Source organism: Drosophila obscura, unplaced genomic scaffold (assembly GCF_018151105.1).
Source record: "Drosophila obscura isolate BZ-5 IFL unplaced genomic scaffold, ASM1815110v1 contig_151, whole genome shotgun sequence".
Taxonomy (NCBI): domain Eukaryota; kingdom Metazoa; phylum Arthropoda; class Insecta; order Diptera; family Drosophilidae; genus Drosophila; species Drosophila obscura.
The window spans coordinates 1,690,257-1,714,541 of record NW_024542737.1 but is presented as its reverse complement, the minus strand read 5'-3'; the positions used below and the strand labels follow the sequence as shown (position 1 = coordinate 1,714,541).

Sequence of the window (24,285 nt, the reverse complement as noted above, 5' to 3'; positions counted from 1 at the left end):
AAAAAGACCCCCTGGGTCCCTGGGTCCTGGGTGCCGTGCCCGCCTATAAATATTTCCTCCTCTAATTGTTTGGCAAGCATACCCGAATCCCCCCATCGCCCCCCAATCCTCCAGTCCTTCAACTTCCCCACAAAAGGGGTTCATCTTCCACGACAGAAGATGCTGCTCTGCTGTGATGCCAGGATCCTAATGAATTTACGCACACACGTCCTCAGACCCAGACTGCCTCTCCTTCTCCTTCTCCTGTCCTCGTCCTCGTCTGTGTCGCATAAATTTTCCTTTCTCCGCAGAAAATATTTTACGTCGTCTGGTTGTCTCCTTTCTCTCGACTTCAGCCTGGTCCTGGCCCAGGTCCTTCTGTGGTTCCTTCGTCGCGCTCCTCCTCCGATGACTGCCCGCTCCTTTATGTTGTTTTGTGTTGGCGGACAGTGCGCAAATTTTTGGTCTTTTGGCTCATAAATCATCAAATTACAACAATTGCACACTCGCTGCGCTTTTGTGTGGCTCGACAACGGCGGGGAAAAACCAGAACCAGGACCAGGACAAGGACCAGAACCAGGGACAAAGACGAGAACGAGAACGAAAACGAGAACAGGCACGAGACGTTGCCTTTTTGCCAATTTGCACGGACGACGAGGCAAAACATCTGTCCCGTCCTTTGTCCCCGGTTCCGCCCACCTGCGCAATAAAAATTCCCATTTTCCATTTCCCTGTCCAGCATTTTTACATTTTCCAGCTGCGAATCCTGCACTAACCCTACTATTCTCTTCTCTATCTTTGCAGATCCCCCTCGGAGCGCTCAGGGAAGGGATGTTGCGGCCAGTGGTTCGCAGGACCTCCGCTGCGTGCTCTCATCGCCGTCGTGGCCCTGGGCGGCGTGGCCTGCGCCCTGGGCGGTGCGGCCCTCGGTGCCACGGGTCTGGCAGGTCCCCCCAATTCGCACCTCACCGCCGCCCTCCTAATGATTGGTGAGTAACCATTACATAATCGTGGGGTAGGGGGAGAAGGGATGGAGGTAGGGTAGGAGAAGGCCATTAAAGCCAGCGACCGCCTTTTGATGTCCGCTGATGTTTACACGACTCCAAGTCCCCGAATGAAAAGGTCTCTTGTTCGCAATTGTTGCAATTGTTACAATTACTTTAATGTCCAATGTCCACTGTCCGCAGTACGCTCGTTTCTTTCTTTCTTCTGCCGCCCAAGAGATACCTGTATCTGTATCTGTATCTGTCACTGTCTCTGTCCGTGCCTCCGCACCTCTGACCCAGTTCGCAGAGCAAACAAATCTGCGACCAGACAGATGCCAGATTGCCATGTGTCAATATTGCCAAAGCATTTAGTTCCGGCTGCGATTTCTTTGCATTGTTTGGGATGGACTTACCCCGCCACCAGGTGCCCGATTTGTGGAGATCAACAGGTGGCAGGGCTCCAACTGTAAAGGAGAACACCATCCATTCCATTCCCTACTTCTAGGGGACTCTGACGAGCACAACTTTCGACTCATTCATGAATCATTCATGCTGCTGCTGCTCACCTTACATAACCCCCAGACAGCGGGGCCAAGTGCAGTCGGCCCACATGCGCGAGTATGTGTGTACTATGTATCCACAAAGTGCGACGTCTCTAATCAATTGCCGCCGCGTAGTTGCTCGTAGTTTTGCGCTCTCGGAGCGTGACATTGCGCCATTTTCGGCGGCAATTACCCGAAAGTTTTTACATAATTTAATGGCAATCAAGCCAACCAGTCAGCAAATCTGCCACTGCTGCTCGTGCGAGCACTATATGGAGGCAGCCACATATTCGTAATAGCGATAGAAAGAGAGAGAGAGTCCCATCATGACGAAGAGGATGATGATGATGATGATGATTATTATGGGGCGAGGTCTCTGGTCTCTCTCGGGCAGAGATGTCACAACGAGGCCCACAAAACTGTGAGCAGCTCATGACAATTTTCGCTAATAAAATCGTATGCCTATCCCGGTTTCAAATCTGCCATCATGACATGCTCCGTTGGCTCCACCGCCACCTCCACCTCCGCCCTGTCCTGGCCCACAAGAAAGGAAAACAAATGAAATAAAATGAAATGAAAGTGAAAGTCTTGCTGCCTGCCTGCCGGCCTGCCACTTTGATTAGGCAGCAAGTTGGAGCTGGAAGCTGTCTAAGTGAGTCGGTAATTGCGGCCACGCCCACTCGGACCAAGGCTAATTAAATCTGCAGCTAAATGGAAATATGAGACAGGAGACAGTAGCCTCCATCCATCCATTTATCCATTTGTGGGGCGGCACTCGAACAAACTCTAAAATTAAGTTTTTCCCCTCCATTCCACAGGAGTTGGCGTTGTGCTGGTGACGGTGAGTGGTGCCGCCTGGCGGATGACTGCGCCTGGCGGTCAGAGCTGCCTGGGCTTGGGCCTGGGCACCAGCGTGGATTTGGGCCGCTGCGGACGACGACCGTGCAGCCGCGGAGGCGGGGCGCCGCACGGCCTGCTCTACCCCGAGTTCCAGCACCGACCACCGCCGCCCTCCTACCAGGCCAGCATGCAGGAGTACCGTCTGAGGTGAGTAGCGTGGGAGGGGAGGGGGTATAAATTACCCGCAAGGACAGCAGCAGTTGCCGGATGTGGTCTGTGGTGGCTGCCACTCGCATGTCCTGCCGCAATTAATTGCATTATGCATAATTATGGACTGGCCAAAGGACTGCTCGTACCTATTCCACGACTTACCGGACCGCCTTTTTCCTGTCGTGCGGCATTAACCAGAACCCGAACCCGAACCAGAACCGTTCTCAATCCGTTCTCTCTCTTTTTCCGCTTTTTCGCAGACTTTTGCTGTTGGACCGCGATCGCCAGAACGGGGTGGTGCGTGGAAACTCGCCGCCGCCCACTTATCGATCTCATGCGGGCAGCCTGCTGAGGTAAGTACTTCCGCTTCCGTTACGCTCCCTGCCCCACCCCTGCCACTGCCCCGGCCCTTACCGCATACCCAAACTCTTCCCCTTCCATTCGTGAGTTATTTGCAAAGTTTGGCGCCTGCCAAACCACAAAATGTTTTCCAGGCCAGAGAAAGGAGCATGCGGAGGGGATTGCCAGGGGATCTGTGATGTGGGTCCCAGGAAAGGACAGGGCGGGGGTGGCTCTGCTGCTGCTGCTACTGCAGCATCAGCAAAAGCGTTTGGCATCGGCGTCCGTGGTTTGGCTTTGGCTTTGTGCGGTTTTCGAGGGTGTCAACATTGACACATCGCTTTCCCAGGGGCTCCAAGTGGGGTGTGGCTGGGGTGGCGTGGATGAAAAGTTTCTGGGGAATTTTCAATTTTTTTCTGCTGCGTGGAACGGATGACTTGAATCGGCGGCTTGTCTGATGATGGAAGCAAACATTCGGCGATTGAATTTGAAACTAATTGAAGAGATAAGGCCCAAACCGATTGGCGCAATCCTCGAGAATGGAAGCCACATCCACTCGAAACAGGAGACACCTCCCCCCCCTGTCCGGAAGACAGAAGCAATTTGGGAGGCAATTTAAACGACAAAGGACTGGGCTGTTGGGCCCCAGAAGTGGGCGGATAATTGTCGCCTGGAACGCATAATGTCGGGGGCTAATGAGAGAAGTATACTTTTATTGCCTGCAAATTGTGGCCGCACAACGGAAGGAAAGGAAGGAGCATAAGAGGAGGAGAAGAATTAAGCTTAATTTTGCTAGAATTTGTTATGCAAATAATCGTTGAAAGTCTGCAGGGCAATTGCCATTCAAATTCAAACATATTTATGACAAATTAATTTACTTCAAATGACATCTAAAGCCAGAGCGGGTGGAGAGGAGTGTGTGGTGTGATGTGGAGTGGAGCACTTGAATATTTATAGTGTGTTGTGTGCGTAATGCAAATGGAAAGTCAACAAAGCAACAACTACATCATGAGCTTTTCATCTTTTGGGGGTTTTCCCGCAATGCCACAAAAAGGGAAGCGGATGTGGATGTGGATGTGGAAGAGGAAGCAGGAGCAGGCACAGGAAGTATGTCAAAAAGCAAAACTTATGCAAAGTGTGTGGCAAGAAATCACGGCATACTTTTAGGCGGGCGGGACCCTAAGTGCGTGTCTCCATGTGTCTTGTCCGTACGTCCGTCCGTCCGTCCGACCATCCGTCTGGGTGTCTCTCTGGCTGGGTGCGTATTCAAATGATGTTGCCCAGGAGAAAGAATTTCTGGGAAATTTTCTAAAATATTTACACACACGCGCGCACATTTGAAGAGCTTCTCCTCGAGCTGCATAACAAGCAGGCAGAGCCAGAGCCAGCCAGCCAGCCAGCCAGCCGCCGGAGGAATGGGGCAGGATATGGCCCAGGCATCAGGAACAGCAGCATCAGCTCAGTGCAGAACAGAACTTGGATCTAGGCTGTTGGCCAAGTCAATTAAACAAACAAAGAGGCAGGCGAGCCGAAGTGCTGCGAAAATTGCCTGTTATGCACAGCACACATCACAGCAGGGACTTGAATAGAATGGACTTCTGAATGGCGTGGAATAGTGTGGACCAGAATGGAGTGCTGGAGTGCTGGACAATAGAATGGTATAGATAGGATAGATGCGACCCGTAGCACCATTCCTATGCAAATGACTTATTTTCCTGTTTCCTTTATTTCCTGCATTGCATCTTTGTCGGAACAATTAAATGCCATTTTACATACTCCAAATTGCTTCATACAATTTGTGCAAGTGTTCGGGATTTTTGAGATATTCTAAAGTCACGCCCAACGCCCCCTATAGATGGTATATACATATGTATATAATCGTACAGGTCTGTAAGCCAGTTTTAGCCAGGTTCGGCTGGGGCGGGAAAGGCATGGGAAGGGGCCATTATGTGCAGATGAGCGTATGAGTGTTGACTTTTGGGCCCTGGCGACTGAAGTGTGAAGTGTCTGTGATTTGGGTCTGCCAGACGGGCAGACAGACTCCCCACTCGTACTCGGGTATGCCACGTGGCACATGGCAACAATTGCCACAGCGGCCTTTTGTTATTTAAATTGACAAAGATGAGAATATATGTATGTATGGGGGGTGTTTTGAGATTGAGATAAAGATAGAGACTGATATTTGAATAGGTTTCGTCCTTTGCCGTCCTGTGTAGTCAGAGATAGACAGAGCTCAGAGCTCAGACTCTGGTCATGGCTCTGGCCCCCTTCCCATGCATGCAAATTTGTGCATTTGGTTAACATATTTGCCATCTTCTTATGGCCAAAAGGGGCAAACAATACCGAATTGACTTTGGCTCATGCTGTGTAAATAATTCATGCATTTGATTCACTTACTTCCAGGGCCCCACTGACCACACTTCGTTCCGGAATGGGTGTAGGAGGCGGCGGCGGCGGCGCTGGCGGCACCATCAGCAGCAGCATGGGCGGATCCGAGTACAGCCTGCCGCCCAGCTACCGGTCGCGCAACGCCACCCCCGCCAGCTTCGTGTGCGGCGAGCGGAGCATTGAGACAGCGCCTTCGGGTAGGCTGCTGGCCAACGAGGACCTCCATCTACCGGAGCCGTCGCTGGCCGAGCAACTGACGAACTACACGGCGCTGCAGTCGAACACGTTGCTCACCTCGGCCATTGTGGAAATAGAGCGGGATGCCAGTGCCACACCGCCATCCCCACCAACAACAGCGAAAGCCACATCCACAGCAACGAAGGGCAAGGATCTGGTGACCATTGTGACCATATCGCAGGCAGACAGCGACAGCCCCCATCTGCACACCCAGAGGCATTCAGCTGGAAAGACGACGCACAGCCAAACCCAGACCCAGACCCAGACCCATACCCAATCACCTGGCCAGGCCAGTGCACTCGATCAGATCGATATATTGGCGCATCTGTAACCGAACGAATCGGTGTCCTCGGTCCCGACAGAAGTGGATTAGTTAGTTTCGTTCGATTCAACTCGTTCGTTCACTCGTGTTAACCCAAAGGTATTTATTTGTACGGAACTATGGCTCTGCTCCTAAATGAATAATGTAATTCGTACTTGCTAATCTGTAACTGTAACTGTAACTGTAATCCGTATTCTGTAACTGTACTTTGTAAGCGGCATTTAGCTGGTAAGATGTTTGTTGTACTTGAATGTGTTGAATTTATTTTTGTAAGCATAAGGAAATGCGCAGCGTAGGTATTACGAATTCTAGATACATGCAATTATACATACATACATATACCCATTGAAAGAAAGTATTAACATATTCCAAAAAAAAAACAAAGAAAACCGAAAGAAAATGTTAAAAAAAAAAATTACACATCTGTAGAAGAGACTTCGGCTAGGAGCGAAGCAAACGTACACTTTACAGCGGATAATCGGATATTACCAGATTTTTGTATACTATATCCAAGTGTCCCAAAGTTAATTGATGTGTTTGATATGTTATGTACCCCCTCCCACCCTGTAAAGTGTAAGGAGAACTCAACCCACTATCGAACTGTAAATACGAGATTTCGAGTGCATTTGTAGCATGTGTTAGGCGTAGGCCACACTCATCCCACTCCCCCTTACACCCACTCCAGTAAACTATTAAACAAAGAGATAATATATATATATATATAGATGTACAATGTATGTATCTACTGGATATATGCGGCCAGTGCATATATCTGTGTAAATTCGCAACGGAACGCTACGGTGACAAAAAAATTTGGCGCGCATTTTCGGAAAACACGAATATCCAACTGAATACTGAACACTTCGATTCGATCTGATTTCGATTTCTGAACAATTCGCGTTTCAAACAAATAGTAGGTAGAGCTACCCCATAATGATATGTTAAATTACGACTAAATTGTAGCTGCTGTGCTATTTGTGGACTGCGTGGGTGTGTCCTGCCGGGCCCCTGTCAAACATCCCGACACATCCTGCACGAGTACAATTCACACGCTACACGCCACACACTACACACCACACACAACACACACTAACTTAAAGTCCTTTCTGTAATGTGCGGGGCGAAGTAAACTAAACATGTAATAAAAGAACCCAACAAATCGTTGAAAAATGCCACAAAAACCTCAAATTGTTTTTCTTTCTCACACTCCACAGCACAGCCATGAGTCCTTTGGCCAAACACTCACATACTCCCACGTCCTGATCCTGCTTAATCTAGCGTAAATTTTGTTGGCATCGTCAGGCCTGCGAAGCTTTGTAGTCGCCACAAGCGGTCCCAAAGCGTGACGGGGCGGGGCGTGTGGATATAGAGAAACGGGTGAGAGTTCCAGTGATTAACACCAAACGCAAAAATTCGAAAAGAACTCCCAGTCAGAGCATCCCAACCGCCTCCCAACTCACACCTCTTCTCGAAACACCAAAAAATAAAATACCAGGCTCAAATGGGTAAAACAAAAATTGGTTAAGCATGAAATTGCGGTAGAAGTGCGTGCTTTTCGGTACACGTCTGCTCCACCTCGTCCCAGTGTCGTGTAGTCAATATCTATATCCCACCCAAATAGAAAAATCAAAATCTCGATTACAAAAACCACGTAGATTTTTGGCAATTTTAATAAAGCAAAAACTCAAAAAAAAAAATGGATGTCGTTTTTTCGGTTCGCAATCGATTGGAAGGCTCTCCCGACCACGAAACTACATGACACAGTCCAATCGCCTCATAAATAGAAGAAGAACTGCCCTTAAATTTGCAATTCAACAGAAATCAGCAGAAAGAAACTTCCTTTTTGTCGCCACCCCAAAAGTATGCCATGGGAAAATTTAAAGTTTTTTTTTAATCCCCAAGAGTATTCAATTATTTGTTTAAACCCTACAGTGGGTATTGGCCATGTTTTCAAAGCTATTATAGTACATACATATCTCTCGTTCAAAATGCAACACCTTTCTCAGCTCACGACGAGTCCCACTATCAATCTGCAGCAAGGATTGTTTCGAGGAATCTTAGGAAGGAGCAAATACCCCAGCCAAAGAAGACATATACATATTAAACGCGAAAAAGATTTCGAAATTTATTCATTTGCTCATCATGACAATTTACACTCAAATTATGGATAATTTACAACATATATTTTTAAATAATAAATATGCGACTCCCTGCTGACAACCTGTTCTGACTCTGCCTCCGACTCTGTCTCGCCTCCGTCTCTGATGCCAATCGAATTCGATCTTGGAAATCTTTCGCGCTTCGCGATCTGTTAGCGTTTAGTTGGGTTGATCAACAGTGTTCGGTAGGTATCTCGATTTGTCGCTTGAACTAAGTAAATTAACGCTGGCGACAGTACATGCATATTTAGTATAAGGTTGGGTAAGGTAAAGTTGGTTCGGTTATGATACGATCGGTTGTGAATAAATAATAGTTCATTTTGTGTGAGGACATAGTATTTTGCTAGCTAATTCGATTTCGTCTCGTTTTGCAGTTTTTCATTCAGATTTGATTTTCTGATTACAGATTTGATTTACGTTGATATTTCATTTGATATGACGCGTGAGGGTCGTTGATGTTTTAAAATTAGGATAACATTTGTGCGGCACAATTCAAACAGATAGAAATAATAATAATTACGCATTAGCGCTCTCACAATCCGTCTACGATTGCTCTTGATTATCGTTGATTGTTGGTTTGATTGATTGATTGATTGATTGGTTAGTGTGCGTGATCCCTGAAGTCAAACAAAATCAGCTGGCCGCTGGCTTAGCGCGCGTGATTCTTGCAGAAGGGACGTCCGCCCTTGTTGTAGAAGCTCTGGCCCTCCAGGTTCTGTTTGCAGTACTATGGAAGATACGCGGGCGATTAGTTGACAGCTCATCGGAGGATGAGGATGTCCCCTCTTAGAGAGTACTCACAGTGCAGTTAAAGCATTGGCTATGGTAGTTGTGGTTGAGAGCCTCCACCCATCTGTCGCCGGCTTCGACGGGGAAGCCGCAAGCGAAGCACTTGGTGGTGAAGAGTTCGTTCCAGTCGGCCTCGCAGTAGGCGTTACCGTCCTCCAGGAAGAATGGCCTGTTGCCGAAGACCTTGCCGCACTGGCCGCAGGTGAAGCACTCCGGATGGAAGTGCTTGCCAATGGCGTTCAGGCAATCGCCCTGGAATAAAACATTCTTTGTAGAGAACAGCATCTCAAGTGGTTCTAGCTTGCGACTCACCTTGATCTTGCCCGCACACTTGCTGCAGGTGGGGGCCAGATACTTCTCGAAACAGTACTCGCAGTAGAGATCGCCCTTCTCCTCAACGAAGCCGATGTCCTGCAGGGGACGGCGGCAGTTGCCGTTCACACAGATAAAGTGATCTGGGCACCAGATGCGGCCCAGCGCCGTGATGAAGGGTCCTCTGCAAAAGCGTTTCTCGTATTAGTTTTGAATTAATTCAATCAATTTAATCAACAAACAAAGAGCAAGCTGCAAGCGGGGATAGGGATACTTACGAGGTGATCTCCTTATTGCACTGACAGCAAATGGGTCGCTTACCATCCTTGAGCAACTGACTTACGGCCTTCTCGTTCTCCTCGGACATGGCGGCCTGTCCCTCGCTGTGTGGGCCCAAGGCCTTAACACTCACGCTGAAGCTGGGAGCAGGACTTCCCTGGCTGTGCTGCTGAGTGCTGCTGTTTGTGGCTGTGGCAGTGGCAGTGGCAATGGGAGTGGCAGTGGGAATGGTGACTGAGCTGACTGCATTTACTGTATTGGAACCCTGCTTGGGTTCGATGTAGGATCTACGATCGGCTGCATGGGTGGCACCAGTGCGCCTTAAATTGTTCCTGAATGCCACTGGCTCGGGCGTCTGCTGGGCCGTCACCTTGCCATTATCACAAATATCGAGAATCCTGCTCATGGGATGCTGGGCTGGCAGCTCCATCTGCAGCTGCTGCTCGACTCGTGGCGCCTGCGGCTGGGCCTTCTGCGTGCCCATCTCTGCGATCGACTCCTTTTGCGGATGCAGAGCCACCACAGACTGCAGGGCCACCGGCTGGGTGGGATCTATGTTCTTGAAGTCATCGAGATCCAGGCGCTTGCGCACTATCATCGGACTCTTGGACAGGTTGGAGCTGCTGTTGCTGCGCAGGCTCAGGGTGCTGCCAGCGTGCGAGAGGGGAGCACTCGACCCGTTGGATCCACTGCCGCCGGCCAGACGCGCCTCCAGCATGTTGGAGATTATCTTGCCCGCTTCCTGCATGAAGGCATTGGTCTGGTCGCCCATGTTGATCTTGCCAATGGACTCGGCCAGCATGGCGGTGGCATCCGCATCTGCATCCTGCGGCTGCTCGCCTTGGCCGGCCGGTAAGTCAGTTGCCTGCTGGACGGGTCGTGGCAGCGTGCCATGGTGGGGGTTTGCATGCGGATTAGGTGGCTTGGCGGCTGCTGCAATAAACGGAGTAAAAACACAAGGCGAGCGGGTTAGGTCAGGGGCATGCAAATTAGTTGGCGCAACTTAATCTTAGTTAATTAAACTCAATCAAAATTAACCAAAGTCATCAGAGAGCCCGACTGAAATCAGCTATTCAGTAGGAAGCTGATCCAGAAAGTGGGCTCGATCTAATCCTTCGATAAAACAGCGGGTTAGAATAACTCTTGAACAAACATGGAGAACAGAACGGAACATCAACAGAGAACACAACGAGGTGGGGGATGCTCTTCACCTGATCTGTACGTTGCAGCTGTTGCACAGAGGGATGCGCACTCCTGGTGCAGCGGCCTGGTTGAGGATGCCACGTCCGCGCTTGGGCGCCGATGTGGCCCCGAATCCTCCTTTGCCGTTCTTGACGCCACCACCTGCGGAACCATCGACATTAGAGTTCAAGTTCAAGTCGCTCAAGTTTGGCGGAAAGGAAGCTGGCGCTGAAGTTGGCGCAGTTGCAGCGGCGATGATTGACTTGGGCGCTGCTGGAGCTTGGGCTGGAGCTGGAGCTGGCGCTTGAGCTGTGATGGAAGCGATGGATGGCCGAGAGGCCAGATTAGGTTTGCTGTTATTGCCGTTTCCAGGGATGTTGCTCCTGAAGGCCGAGCAGGCCTGGTTATTAGTCGTGGTAGTAATAGCAGAAGCTTTGGTTAGACTGGCGGATTGCGCTGATCTGGAGGCGGATGCTGACACAGATGATGATGCTATTGCGGATGCTGATGATAGCGATGAGGAGGTGGCTTTCGTGCTGCTCGCGAAGGCGCTCTGTTGCTGCTGCTGTTGCTGCTGCTGCTGCTGTACCACCGAAGACGAAGATAATGCGGACCTCTGCTCTTTTTGTTGCTGTTGCTGAATTTGCTGCTGCGCTAGGAATCCAGGCGGGGGAGCCACCAGCTTTTTGGCCGAGGGCGCGGCTCCGTACCCGGGCTCAATGTAATCCACCGGTACCGGCTTTAGGGGGAACTTCGCGTCGAAGGTGGGCGATCGCAGCTGCGGGAAGTTGCTCTCTCCCATGGCGGAGGCGCGGGCGCTGATGGCCTGCGACAGGCTGGTCAAGCTGGTGATCTCCTGCTCCAGGCCCGACAGCCGTCGCGCCTGATTGGCCACATATCCCGTCTTTCCATAGGAGGAGCGACGGTCCGTGGACTCCGACTGGGCCTGCGACTGCGACTGGGATTGGGACACCGATTGGGACTGCGATCCAGTGCGGATCTCGATGGTCTTGGCACTCTGGGTGCGCTCAAACTCTTCGGTGACCTTGCGACGACGCTCGATCTGGGCGTTGCCCACCTGGGTCTTTGTCTGGCTCTGGCTCTGCGACTGCTGCTGCTGTTGCAGCTGCGAGGACTGCTCCCGCTTCTGTACCGTCAGATTTCCGATCTGGCGCTCCGTGAGCGTCTCTGGCTGCTGCGAGAAGCTCTGGCTGCCGGACTGGGAGCTCTGCTCCGAGTGGGCCAGCAGCTGGCCCTGGTAGCTCTGGCCCGTGGTGATGGAGCCGGCCTGCAGGCGTGGCGCAGGGCCCGAGACGGAGAGTAGATTCGAGTCTGGCTCCTTCATGCGCGGCGCTCGGATGGCGGAGAGCGGATTTGGCGGCGGTCCTGGAGCTGGCGAGCGGCAGCGGGCGAGGCAGGGGGAGAGGGCTCGCTGGTCGTAGGCCCGGGCGTGGGTGGCCGTGCACTCTTCGAAGCAGAGATTCTCGGGCGTCTGGTAGAAGGGGATGATGGGCGCCGGCTTGTTGATCATCGAGGGCGTGAAGGGCCGCGTGGGCGTCTGCGCCTGGTCGGGGCGGTCGAACTCATCTAGCGATTGAAAAGCCATCGTTACTGGACCCGACCGATCCTCGACTATGATGGGCACCGACGGCTGCGGCATTGGCTGTCTCCTGGGAGCGGTTTGAGCCGCAGCCGTTGGCGCTAATCTTGGTCCGGCGCGCGGTCCCGGTCCCGATCCCGAAACCTGCGCTATGGGTCTATGTACAGTGGAATCGGACTGGCACTGGGCACTGGGAGTCGCCTGGGGGGCATCTACAAAGGCCAGCGGCACATTCTCGCGCAGCTCTTGCGGCTCCGGCGTGCGGATGGGACTCTGGGTGGGCAGCGATGTCCAGTTGCGCTGGTACTTGGGTATGGTGTCCGCCTTGTGGAGGCCGGACTGCACGGCTTTGCCCTTCAGGTGGCTAAGCGGGGATGGTGGCGGGAAGAGGATCTCCGAGTGCTCCAGCTCCTCGGCCGTCTCCTCGATCAGCTCTTGGGCCTCGTACTTGCTTAGGGCGGATGTATGTGCATAGGAGGAAGCATTGGTGGGCATTGGTGCAGCGAGGGAGGATCTGCCGTTGAAGGAGTTGTTGTTGTTGTTGTTGCTGTTGCTGTTGATGTTGTTGTTGTTGGTGGTGGACTGTTGGACTGTGGAAGAGGAGTTGCTGTAGGAAGCGGAAGCGGAACAAAGCGAGGTCGTGTGAGAATCGGAGTACCCCTGGCGTGTCTGGTTCTCTGTGAGTGTCTGTTGTGCGGAGGTCTGCTGTGACTGCTTCTGCTGCTCCTGCTGTTGGGAGAGCTGCGACATTGCCTGCTGGTGCTGTTGTTGAGTTCTCTGTGTCTCCTGTTGAGTTCTCTGTGTCTCCTGTTGAGTTCTCTGACTCTGCTGGATCTGTTGTTGGCTAATCTGCTGCTGCTGCTGTTTAGTTTGATAAAGTTGCTGTTGGTTTTGTTGGATCTGCTGTTGGGATATCTGACTCTGCTGGAGCTGTTGCTGAGATTGATGGTCTCGTTGGTGTTGCTGCAGCTGGCTTATCTGATTCTGCTGGCGTTCCCGTTGATTCTGCTGGATCTGTTGGAGCTGCTGCTCAGTTTGTTGACTCTGCTGGAGTTGGGTCATCTGCTGGGAGGAGCTCTGCAGCTCCTCCTCCTTCTTGTGAAAGTAATCAAGGCGCTTCTGGTTGCGCTGCTGCGCCTTGCAGTACTTCTGGTACTCCAGATCGGTCTCCGTTTCCCGGGACGCCGAGCAAATGGAGGCACGCGGCGTGTTTGTGGCTGTGGCATTGGCGGAGGAGAGCGGCTCGCGGGACGGCTGGAATGCTTGCATGGCCGCGAATGCCGACGACTTGCGTCGCTTCTCGGACTCCGTCGTGAAGTACTCCACGGAATGCGGCGGCTCCGGCCGGATGCCGAGCTCCTCCTCGTGGTCGAGCACCTGAAATTCATGCTTCTTCAGTTCCTGCTGCTTCTGCTCTTCGTCCACGCGGTGGGTGGCATTCTCGGGGTTCAGGGGGGTGTAGCCACGGTCCGGGGCCGTGCACAGGGCGTCGCACATGCTGAGGTGCTCTTTGGGGGTGGGCAGGTCGATCAGGTGGATGGGCACGTCGCGGTCAAAGTGGCCCTCGAAGGGGCGTTCGGGGGCGGTGGTGAGGGCGCTGACGAACGGGGACTTGGGTCGGTAGTCGTCGCGCATGTACGGCTTCATGTCCATGGGCGGCGGCATGTACGGCTCGGTCTCCTCGGGCAGGGGGATGCCCTGGTCGGCGGGCGGGGCGAAGCGCAGCTCAAACTCTGGCGCCGTGACCATGGCCTGGGTGAGACGAGATCCGCGTGGCGGGGATTCGCGCAGGAGTGCAGGTGGATCCGCCACAGGAGCGGGTGGAGGTGGCGGTGGTGGAGGAGGCTCAGGCGGAGCGGCTGCAGCAGATGCTTCTTCTGCGGCTGCTGCCTCCGCTTCGAAATCGTCGCCGCAGGGCCGCGGGAAGGGGCACTCGACCAGGTGGAAGGGCACCTCGGGAGCCGTGGTCAGGACCCGGATCATGGGATTGATCCACTCCTTGGGCATGGGATTGGGTATCTTGGAGGGCGGTATATGGCGCACGGGCGCAATCTCGAACTTGATCTCGGGCGTGGGCTGGAAGAGGCGCTCGCTCTCGAGGATCTGGCAGCGGTGCTCGATGACCAGACCCTCGCGATCCTCACCTGCCTCCGGTATGGTCTCCAGCTCCGTGGGCAGCACCATCGGCAGCTCTTTGTACTCGGGCTCGTCGTTGAAGACGACGTGCCGCGTGGCTTGGGCAGGAGTTGGGGCGGGTGTGGACACGGGACTGGGTGTCACCTCCCTTACCATGTCGATCAGCTTGTAGGTGCTCAGCGGCACGGACAGCGAGTCCACGCACTCCTGGGCACTGCGCCTACCCGAGGCGCACTCCTGCACGTCCTGCGCACTGCCGTAGTCCACCTGGTAGTCGTCGAACTCAGACCCGGACTGCTCCTGCATCTGGTAGGCCGCCACCTGGGCCGCGTACATGCGCTGGTACTCCTCGGAGGTGGTCGTGGTAGTCGTCGAAGTGGAGGTGTAGCTGTCCGAGCTGGACTCCTGCTCCAACAGACGCTGATTCGTCAGCTGCGGCGCCGAGTAGCTCTGCCACTGGGCAGCGGCCTGTGGCGCTGATGCCGCTGGCGGCACTTGCTCCGGCTGCGGATCGAGGCGCGCCGTGGCACTTCCGGGTGGCAGCGGCGGCACTTGCTGCACGGGATTGGCCACCACCACGTGCTGAGTCTCAGGGGGAGCGATGTAGAGGGGTGCCGCGGTGGGCGCTGCATGGCTGTCGTCCTGCGGCGGGGGCCAGGTGAAGCTGGAGCCGCGCTGCGACTGCCGGCTGGCAGCCAGGGCCACCTCGATGTCCATCTCGAAGCCGTCTTCGTCCTCGTACTCCGGCTGCAGTCCTTGCGGTTCCTCCTCGCTTGCTCCTTCAATGGACGCCGACACAGAAGCAGACAGCAGAGAGTGTTTCGTGTGGGTGTTGCAACGTGGGGTGTTTTTTTGTTTTTGTTTTTGTTTTGGGAGATTGCGGTTAGTTTGTACGGTTGGGGCAAATATAAGAGCAGAAAGAAATAAAAGACATTCGCTTGTTAGACGTTGGCACTGTGAAAGCGGCGGCGGCGGCGGTGCGGCAGCAGCTGTGTCGGTCCGGTGGTGAGAGAGCGGCAGCGGAATGCAGCGGGGGGCAAGGGAGAGAGAAAAACTACAACTACAACTAAACCATGAGGCAATAGGCAGCAAAAGTCAGCAGTAAACAGCGGTAAAGGCAAGGCATTGGCAATTGGCAATTGGCAACAATGTAATCTCTGTGCTGTGGTCTCCGATTCGGTTTTTCTACAGAGATTCGAATGGAATTAGTGTGGTTCAACAATCGCGCAGAGTGGTGTCGAGTGGTGTGGTGTGGTGTGATGTGGTGTTTGTGTGTGATATGGTATTGTTTCCTCTATTGGTCAAGCTTAAGGGGATGTGCTAGCAGTAAGGTAACTCAATCGGAGAATTCCATCGGAAACTTTCCCCTCTTGAGGGTCAGTGGAGTGGCGTAAGTGGTCAAGTTCGAAGGAATCGGAACAACCCAAGCGAATCGCAAAGTTTTACCCTTGTCTGCAGTTCCATTGACCATCAGCGACTATCCCCCACCCCCGTTCCACTCTCTGTGCAATTTGTTGACAGACAAACAGCGGCGAGGGGGGTGGTATCACTCCCCCGTATCACTCGAATGCCGTAAAAAAGCGGCAAAATATTAAATGCCATAAAACAATAGTCGAGGCTGAGTGGAAGAAGAACGCTTTATGCCCCTTGCCGAGGCAAATACATTTTTTTTTTTTTCTTATTTTCGGAGCCATTTTCATGGGGCGCAACAATAAACACACGCACACAGAAGGAGCAGGAGGTACCCCTTGATTGGAGTCTAATGGAGTGTGCTGTATTCCTGACAGTGTTCCCTTCAGGTTATCTCCCTCGACTAACCAAGGTATGCTGTAGTCGAAACGCTGACTATACTCGTACCCTCTGTACTTGTTCATATACAAACATTATATGGTGGGTATGGGTATGGGTGTGGGTATGGTTATGGGGGGTATGTGCTAGGCACGCATATTTACTTCCGTTTTTTATGGGCCCACGTCTGCCTGCAACTCTGTTCCAACCGCACCCCCTGCACACGTTTACCCTGTGCAAAAATGGCGTCGACAGGTAGTCATTGGATTTTATTATGCATAATTTGGTATTGGCTGTAATTTTGCAGAAATTGAAAATGGCAGAAACACACGACCAGGACCAGGACCAGGATGTGGAGCAGGATCCACGACGGGGACCCCAGACTGGGGCCCAGGACCTGGCACAAGGAAATGGTAGCATGGCAGAGCACCATACAAATAAACAAACAAACAAACGAATGAAACGAAACGAAATGAAATTATTGCCGCAAATATATTTTGTCATATGAAAAATGTTGGCAACAGAAACAGAAAGTTTGGTCATAATAAGAGGCCGCCAGGGCATTCAATCGAGAAACTTCTCTCCTCTCCAATTCGTTCTTTATATTTATTATTCTATTATTATTATTATTGCTCTTTCTGGCTCTTCATTTTTCGTGCTTTCCCAGAGAGACAAAAAGGCATGCAAAGTTGTGCAAAGATGGAAAATTCTTACGAGCAACATAATCAGGGACACAATTCGATTAGTATATGTACTAGCAAAGGTATATCTAAAGAGATATCCAGAGACAGACGTTAGGCAGTTTGCTTGAAGGTTAGGCTTAAAGCGCTTAAAGCATAGAGAAAATGCCTCTAGAGATTACTTATAGAGAGAGAGAGAGAGAGAGATCTGTGGAAGTATGGGGGAGATACAGATATATTTAAACTGTCGCAATTTATTGAGGAAAATTCATAAATATTTAATTCAATTTTGAAAGATATTCTAGCTAAAAACCGCTCAACGTGTGTCCATCTGGAGATTGCTTTCCCTTTCCCTTGGGATGCCCTTTGCTGGTGGCTTGGGGCTGGGGGATCGGATCTTGGACTTGGCAAGGGGAACCTGGCCTAATACGATTGGTATTGGTAACCGTAACCTAAAAGAAGCAGAAACCAAAAGTTATTCCGGGGATTATGGTTAATGATTCGAGAGCAGCAAGCGTAACCCCCGTTTCCTCCGCATTCGCGTGACGTGACTCCCTCGCAGAGCAGCCTAGGACAATAGTTTTCCCCCCAAGAGTGTGGATCCCACACAACAAACAACGAGCCGCGCGGCGTGGCGCGGAGCGGAGCAGCCAAATGCACCCGATAAATCTTGCGGCTGCCTCAAACTTTGACGAATGCCAGGCATGTGATGTATGGCCTCCTGGCACGCTCCAGCATGCGGCTCTGCTCCGAGTAGGTGGAGGCGGATGCTTGTTTGGATAATAATGGCTGGTAATTTATCTGCTTTCGTTTACATTTCCCGCCAGAGATGAACAGAGAGAACAGAGTGTGGAGCATGGGGAGCGTGTGTGTGCCTGCCTGGCTGCCTGTGCGTGTCGGCATTTGTGTAACGCAAACATTTGTTTGCCAGCGTACATTTTTTCCCCATGCCACCCGTGCGCCATCACCGGCTGGATGCCACACTCTGGTGCGGCTTCTGGTGTGGCATGAGGCAGCAAATTGGAAGTGGATTTGCTTTTAGCTGCTGGCTTTTGCCAGTTGCTTCCCAGATTGAACGAAGGCCGCAACCCGAAAACCCCAAATGATTGTTGCGGTTGTGCGTGATTTTCGCTTTGATTAGGAGATTGATTCCGCAGCCGAATGAAGATTTATGTGGCCAAAGCACCGAAGCACCCAAGGATCATCCAAGCATTCTCTTTGTCCCGCGCTAATTGTATTTTTAATTGCTTAACGAAAATGCCACTCGAAAAATTGGCTCAATAAATTGTGAGTGCCTGAGTATTGTTGCTTCTGCCCTGCCCGGCAGCCATATTTGTTGTTAATTCATTTCCGTTATGACAGCCAACATCGTAGCGCCGTAATTGATAAACCAACAAACAAACAAACAACCGAACAGAAAGGAGACCGCGAGCGGGAACAGAGATATGTATGTATATGCGTATGTACATATACATATGTATATTTATATTTATGTGCACGGGAATATGCCCAAGAAAAAAATACCAGAAATTGGTCCTCGCTGCAGCCCCACAAGCACAGTGAGCAGTGCCAGTATTCGCCCTTAGAGAAGTAGATCGGATATGCACCCAAAATTAATATCCACAATTTCTGAATTATATATTTTACTGCTGCAAGTGCCCATCCTGCTGTTGCTCACTGTCGCCGGCCTTCGAGTATTTGCGATGCATTTAAAGTGCTGTTCGATTCGGTTCTTTTCGGTTCGGGAAAAACCAAAGAGCCCAAGAACCGGCAACCGCAGAGGCAACGCAGCGGCAGTGGCAGTGCCGGAACGTGGCGGCAGTGGCAGGCAGCAACAACCGAACGGCAACAAGCGCATACATTTTATATCATTTATTTCTGTATACATGAATGGGTCCCGTCCCGGGTTTCATTTCACTTTACGTATACGCAACGTATCATTGGTTTTCGGTTCGGTTTGGTTTGGTATGGTTTTCCCGTCTTCCCTCTTCTACCTACGTTATTGAACCCCCCAACCACCGACCAACCCTTCCGTTCTGATTCGGTTTGCGTTCAAATTTGCATTCGCCTTTCAGCACTCGCGCCGGGCCACCGGAAGTGGAATCGGAAGATGCCTGCAATCGCATTGGCATTGAACATGCCGATACCCCTCTATATGTAGTACCCATCCCCCTGCTCCCACACACTCTGCCATCCATTGTGTCAGTTTTAATTTCCCGTCTGGGCCCCATAATAATGATAAACACATTTTAAAATGTTTCCACCTATTGATTGAGTTTGTCAACAGAATGTTTCCATTATTAACGCTGCAGATTCCGACTGCTGAATCCTGAGTCCTGCTAATGCAATTCATTTGTTGTCTGAATGAGTTTGAATATGTATTTGTGAGTGTGTGTGTGTGTGTGTGTATGGGCTCTTTAAAGCAACTCATTTGAATGGCAACGGACTCAACAAGTGAATGAAGTACAAAAGTATCTACTGATTCGGCTGCGAGGCAATGAGGGAAATTTTGCTATAATTCAACAACAGGCAGCAAGACGTTTTACCTCTATTGATGTTGTTGTTGTTGAAAGTACTATAGTTGTTGTTGTTGTTGGTGAATGAGGTCTGAGACAGGGACTGACTCTGAGTGTTATAATTAGATCCCATTGGGTAAGAGTTTCTATATTGCTGCTTTTGCTGCTGCTGCTGTTGTTGGTATTGTTGCTGCTGATAGTGTTGTTGTTGTTGGGGCTGTTGTTGTTGGTATCTTACATTACGACCTACATGTGTGTGTATATATAATACAGCATAGATATAGATAGATATGTATGTATGTATGTATATGTATATAGGAATAAGAGTGTAACTTAAACTATGCCAAAATGTTTTGCTGTAGCCACATTTGCCAAATAGTTTCTCATTTACGAGCACAGTATGTAGTTGTTCGTTGGTTCAGGGGCTAAGGGGGCTGGCTTTGGGGTGTTCAGGGGTTTTCCGTCGGGGAATATAACGAGAGAGAATGAATTTTAGTTTTTAGTAAATTTTGCCAAAAAGCATTTCGATAATTTCGATCGTTTGAGGACTGTTTTGTTTTCGTTAGTTCTGGATGGGTGGTTGGTTTTGTTGGTTTTCTTTGGGTAGTTTGTTCTGCGCGTAATTCTGTGGTTAAGTGGTTAAGTCATGTGCAATTTATTTCGAATAAAAAACTCCATCATCATTATAAACAGAAATCCGGTTAATACTATACAACAATCAATGGACCTCAATGGATCTACTCGACTCAACTCGACTCGACTCGATCCGTCCGTCTCTCTGTCCTGGAGTTCTGGAGTCCGTCTGCGAGTCCGTGTCTCTGGCTAACTAACTAACTAACAAACAAAGGAACTACAACTGGAGGATATATCACGCTCATATATAAACATAGCATTCGTAATCGTATTCGTGGTGGCTTAGCGACTTAGGGACTTAGCTTATCGACTAGACCCATTCACCCTCCGAATCGGGCGATTCGTCAGCCTTACCTTGTTGGCCCACATTGGTGCGTGGCAGGGTGGCATAGGGATTGCCACCGGCCGCTGGGCGCGGAGACTGCTGCTGCTGCTGCGGCTGCTGCGGCTGATACGAGACCGGCGACTTCGGTGCGGCATTCGGTGGCCCGGCGGCGGCTCCATAGGGACGAGCAAAGCCCTGGTTGACCTTCGTAATGGGGAGGCAGACAACAAAGAGAGTGTGTGGATTAATATAGAGTTTTCCGGGTGGCATAATCTTAGCAAAACTTTACACAACACTGGACGGAACTTGCTCGGTTAGTTATTTTGGTTTCTGTTTCTAGTTTCTGTCTGGGATCGGAGCTGGGAGCTGAGCTGCGGCGCGGCACGGAGCGGCGAGAGAGGAGCGGACACCTACCTTGTAGCTGATGCCCGGCCCCTTGCCGGGGGCCTGCACACTGCGTATCACGTTTCCCGTGAGGGTCACATACTCAAAGGCCGGATCGCCGGGGGCGCCCGTTGGTTGGACATTCATTTGGCCATAGATCGATGATGGCTCATCGGACATATTGTCTGTAAAGGAGGGCACTCCTGCTGCTGCTGCTGCTGTGGCTGTGGGGTTAGTGCTTGAGCTGTCAACTACTGTTGCTGTTGCTGTTGAGAGCGCTGCTTGGGGGCTTGCAACCTGATGCGAATTAAATTTCAATTGATTAGCAAGTGTCGCCGTCAGCGCTGCCACCAGCGGCTGCTGTTGCGTTGTGGCTGCCACGGATGACGTCACAAATGGCTTGTCCGTGTTGTTGTTGTGTCTGGGTTGTGCATGGGCGTGTGCTGTGGTGTGGTTGTTGATGTTGTTGTTGTTATTGGTGTGGTGTTGCTGGTGCTGAAGCTTATTGGAATACTCTTTCAGCAATTGGTTGTACGCATTATGGCCCTTGTTCTGCGTGTTCATGTCGTTCTCATTCTGCGCCCCTACCCTGCTGTTCGCCTCTGCTCGCTCTGTGCGCTCCACGCGGAAGGGGCTGGCTGTCTGGAGCTGGGGCTGGGGCTGGGGAGGAGGAGGTGGTGGCGGCGAGGGCGGCATTGTGTAATTATCGGCCTGGATACCACCTCCACTGCCACTGCTGCTGCCACCCACCGCACTCACGTCCAGCGACGTGGACGAGGCCGAGGTCTGTCGCGAGTGCATGGGCGAACCGTAGGCATAGCGGTCCCGGTCCAGGTCCAGGGAGAGCGTCGAGGAGCTCTGCTGGCTGTGGCCCGCCCCACTGGCGCTCCCGCTCCCGCCCACGCCCGAGGACGAGGAGCCACTCGAGATGGATGAGAGGCTGCTGTGGGTGCGTGTGTGCTGCTGCTGCTTCTGCTGATGCGGCGGCTGCTGTGGCTGGACCTGGATCTGGACCTGGACGGCTGACGCGGGCAGTGCCTCCTGTGGCTCCTCCTCTACCTCGTATTGCAGCAGCTGGGTTGGTGATGGCGGCGGCGGCAGGGGCAGCTCACCGGCGGCTTCGACAGTCTCTTGCTCTGGCTCGGGCTCGGGCTAATGTGTTAATGCGAGAGCGCATGTTAATGGGCAGCAGGCAGGCAGGAAGGCAGGCATGGATTCAGGATTCGATGGGATACACGGAAACAGAACTCGGGTTAATAAAGGCAGTTAATGAGAATGCAGATGCGGATACGGAATTCGAGTGGAGTGGAGTGAAGGGCATCGACGACTACGGCTGACAGCTTGTACGTGTGTCTGTGTGTGTGTGTGTGCGTAAGTGTGTGTTCTAAATATAGCTAATAGGTCAAGGTCAATTAGCTGAACAAAGAACAGTGTTCTGGTGCAAGCTGCAATGTGGCAGCAGTAAACCAGCTAAGGAAGCCTGCAAGAAATATCTGTATATCCCATATTGTATGTCCCATATCCGTGTGGTATTCCAATAAGTCGGGCGTTATGCAACACCCACTGGGGAGTAAATTTACAGAAAAATCACTCAAAACGTAACACTTGGGAGTCGTATCCCTTTCGGTTCGGTAGTGTTCAATATTCAATATTCGATGATCGATTTGGATATCGCTATGCTACTATCTATAGCTACTATGCTATAGCTTTCCAGTGTCCGCTCGCTGTGCGGACACAAAGACACGGGGGACACTGCACTGACGACACACGCTCGCGGGGACACCCGTCGAGGACTAGAGGCGCACTGTCGACGAACTATTCGCGCCGAAGGTGCACAGAAACTGCGAAAGCGGGCCCAAACCGAAGCCAAACTGGCAGCTGGCAGTAGTGTCTTTTGGCCGACGTGACAGCTGGGTGTTTTTTTTATAGCCAGCAGAACTCTCTGGCAAAAAACGAAAATAAAAAATAATACCGCTTGGCATATATATATTTAGATTTAGCTTTTCGATTCCGCAGCCATTGCACATTGCACGTTGCACATTTTCGCGAAATGCGCTGGCCGCGGCAGAAACGAGTCAGTAAGTGAAATAAATTCACATGAAATCAAATCAAATGACAAATAAAAACCCCACTGACTACTGCCTGACTGAGGGCCCAATGCTATTTATAAGTAATGCAATCAATCTGATTCTGATTCTGATTCTCGCGATCAGTCCGCAATTGATTTGACACTCGCTGCTGTCCCCCGATGTTCTGCTCTGATCTGTTATTCAATCATCAGTTGTAGGTCTCGATCCCATTCGCATTCACGTTTCCATTCGCATTCGCATTCAAACGGAAAAGGAAACAATAATTCCATGCAAAAATAAACAAACAAGCAAACACACACGCAAACAAACAAACAAACACACAAGGCACAAGACACAGGCAGAGACAAGGCAAATGCAGTCAAGCGTTTTTCCATTTTCATTTGATCGCTTTGTGGCCAAGAAAAGTGCGGAAAAGCCAAGGAAAACGTAACGAAACGAAACGCAAAAAAAAAAATAGTAAACAAGAAGCGTTTCTGAATAAAATTGCACGAAATGTTTGAACTTCTTTGCTGGCAAACTTTTTTTTTGCATATATTGCATTTTTGCTCCTCCACCCCTCTCTGCTCTGTTCTTCAAATGATTTTCAACATTTTAGCATATGTCTGAGATGCTCTGCCGCTGCTGCGCTGTGCTGCTGCTACTGCTGCTACTGCTGCTGGCGAAATTTGCCAAGTTTATGCAAACATTTTCCCTGGCAATATGATAAAATTGATTGAAGAACAAAAGAGCACGAGGGGTCGAAGCTGTGGATACCCTCCAGAGCTGCCGTTAGCTGAGCTCTCATATGTATCCAAAAGAGGGGTGATAAGAAGGGTATACACGCAGCTGCATGTTCCACTGAACATTTCTACTCGTTGCAGATGGAGCAGAGCATCTTTCGGGTTTTTCTTTGGGTTTTCTTTTAGTTTTCACCTGGCTCAAAGCATTTGCCTTGTCTGAGTACCCGAACACGTGTCTGTGTCTGAGAGTGTCTGTGTGTGCGTGTGTGTGTCTGACGGAATTGTTTTAGCCATGGCCAAGAACAGTTAACAGGCAACAGTTAACAGCTAACAGGTCCGGCTGGGACCCGGTACGTTACTTACCGGTGCCGGGGCCGGGGTGGAGTTGCCGTTCGAGTATCCGTTGCTGCCGTAGCCGTGCGAGCTCAAGGCCGACGAGATGGTGTTGGCCGACAGCTTGGTATTGCTGCAAGAAGATGGAGAAAAGAGTTTATAGGTTTGAGTGCTGCTCGAGTCGATAAATCTGCCTTAATTGCCGGTCACTGGCGATTCCCCTAATTGCCCCCCAATGGGAGCCCTGCCCTAGACCTCCCCCTGTTCCTGTTCCAGCGTCACACATAGTACAAGTCTTTTAATTAAGTTGACTTTCAATGCAATTTCAAATTTAGCAAATAGCACGGAAAACCCCCACAACAAATTCAAAATGTCAAATGCAAATTGCAACTGTCGTCCGCCGGCGGGGGCCTGGGGGCCAGAGTGGCCGGAAATATCGCACACCCTTTAGCTGATCGTATCGAATGCACTCCCAACTATCCATTTGCCCCCAATGGAGGCCCCTTCTCTATACGAA

At 51.2% G+C, this 24,285-nt stretch overlaps 2 protein-coding genes across 13 annotated transcripts in view; one reads left to right on the top strand and one right to left on the bottom strand.

Annotated features, from left to right (window-relative positions):
* The window catches only part of LOC111077082 (ataxin-2 homolog), a 36,221-nt gene extending 29,178 nt beyond the window's left edge, over nt 1-7,043 (top strand). Inside the window, exons 4-7 of the mRNA XM_022371227.2 lie at nt 784-968; nt 2,326-2,554; nt 2,818-2,910; nt 5,300-7,043. Coding sequence (XP_022226919.2) covers nt 784-968; nt 2,326-2,554; nt 2,818-2,910; nt 5,300-5,852 — 1,060 coding nt within the window. The 3' untranslated portion in view covers nt 5,853-7,043. The remainder of the gene's footprint in view (nt 1-783; nt 969-2,325; nt 2,555-2,817; nt 2,911-5,299) is intronic.
* A 900-nt stretch (nt 7,044-7,943) lies between these two features.
* LOC111077081 (PDZ and LIM domain protein Zasp) overlaps nt 7,944-24,285 on the bottom strand; it is a 56,985-nt gene continuing 40,643 nt past the window's right edge. For 2 of the 12 annotated variants that reach the window (XM_022371216.2, XM_022371215.2), the window contains exons 9-15: nt 23,799-23,901; nt 20,657-20,923; nt 20,272-20,446; nt 10,594-15,079; nt 9,104-9,287; nt 8,804-9,043; nt 7,944-8,729 (exon numbers count right to left, since the gene is read on the bottom strand). In XM_022371216.2, coding sequence (XP_022226908.2) covers nt 8,652-8,729; nt 8,804-9,043; nt 9,104-9,287; nt 10,594-15,079; nt 20,272-20,446; nt 20,657-20,923; nt 23,799-23,901 — 5,533 coding nt within the window. In that variant the 3' untranslated portion in view covers nt 7,944-8,651. Of the gene's footprint in view, nt 8,730-8,803; nt 9,044-9,103; nt 9,288-10,593; nt 15,080-19,314; nt 19,531-20,271; nt 20,447-20,656; nt 20,924-22,206; nt 22,301-23,798; nt 23,902-24,285 lie in introns of those variants that run through there. The other 10 variants (XM_022371220.2, XM_022371223.2, XM_022371224.2 and 7 more) reach the window with 10 other exon arrangements.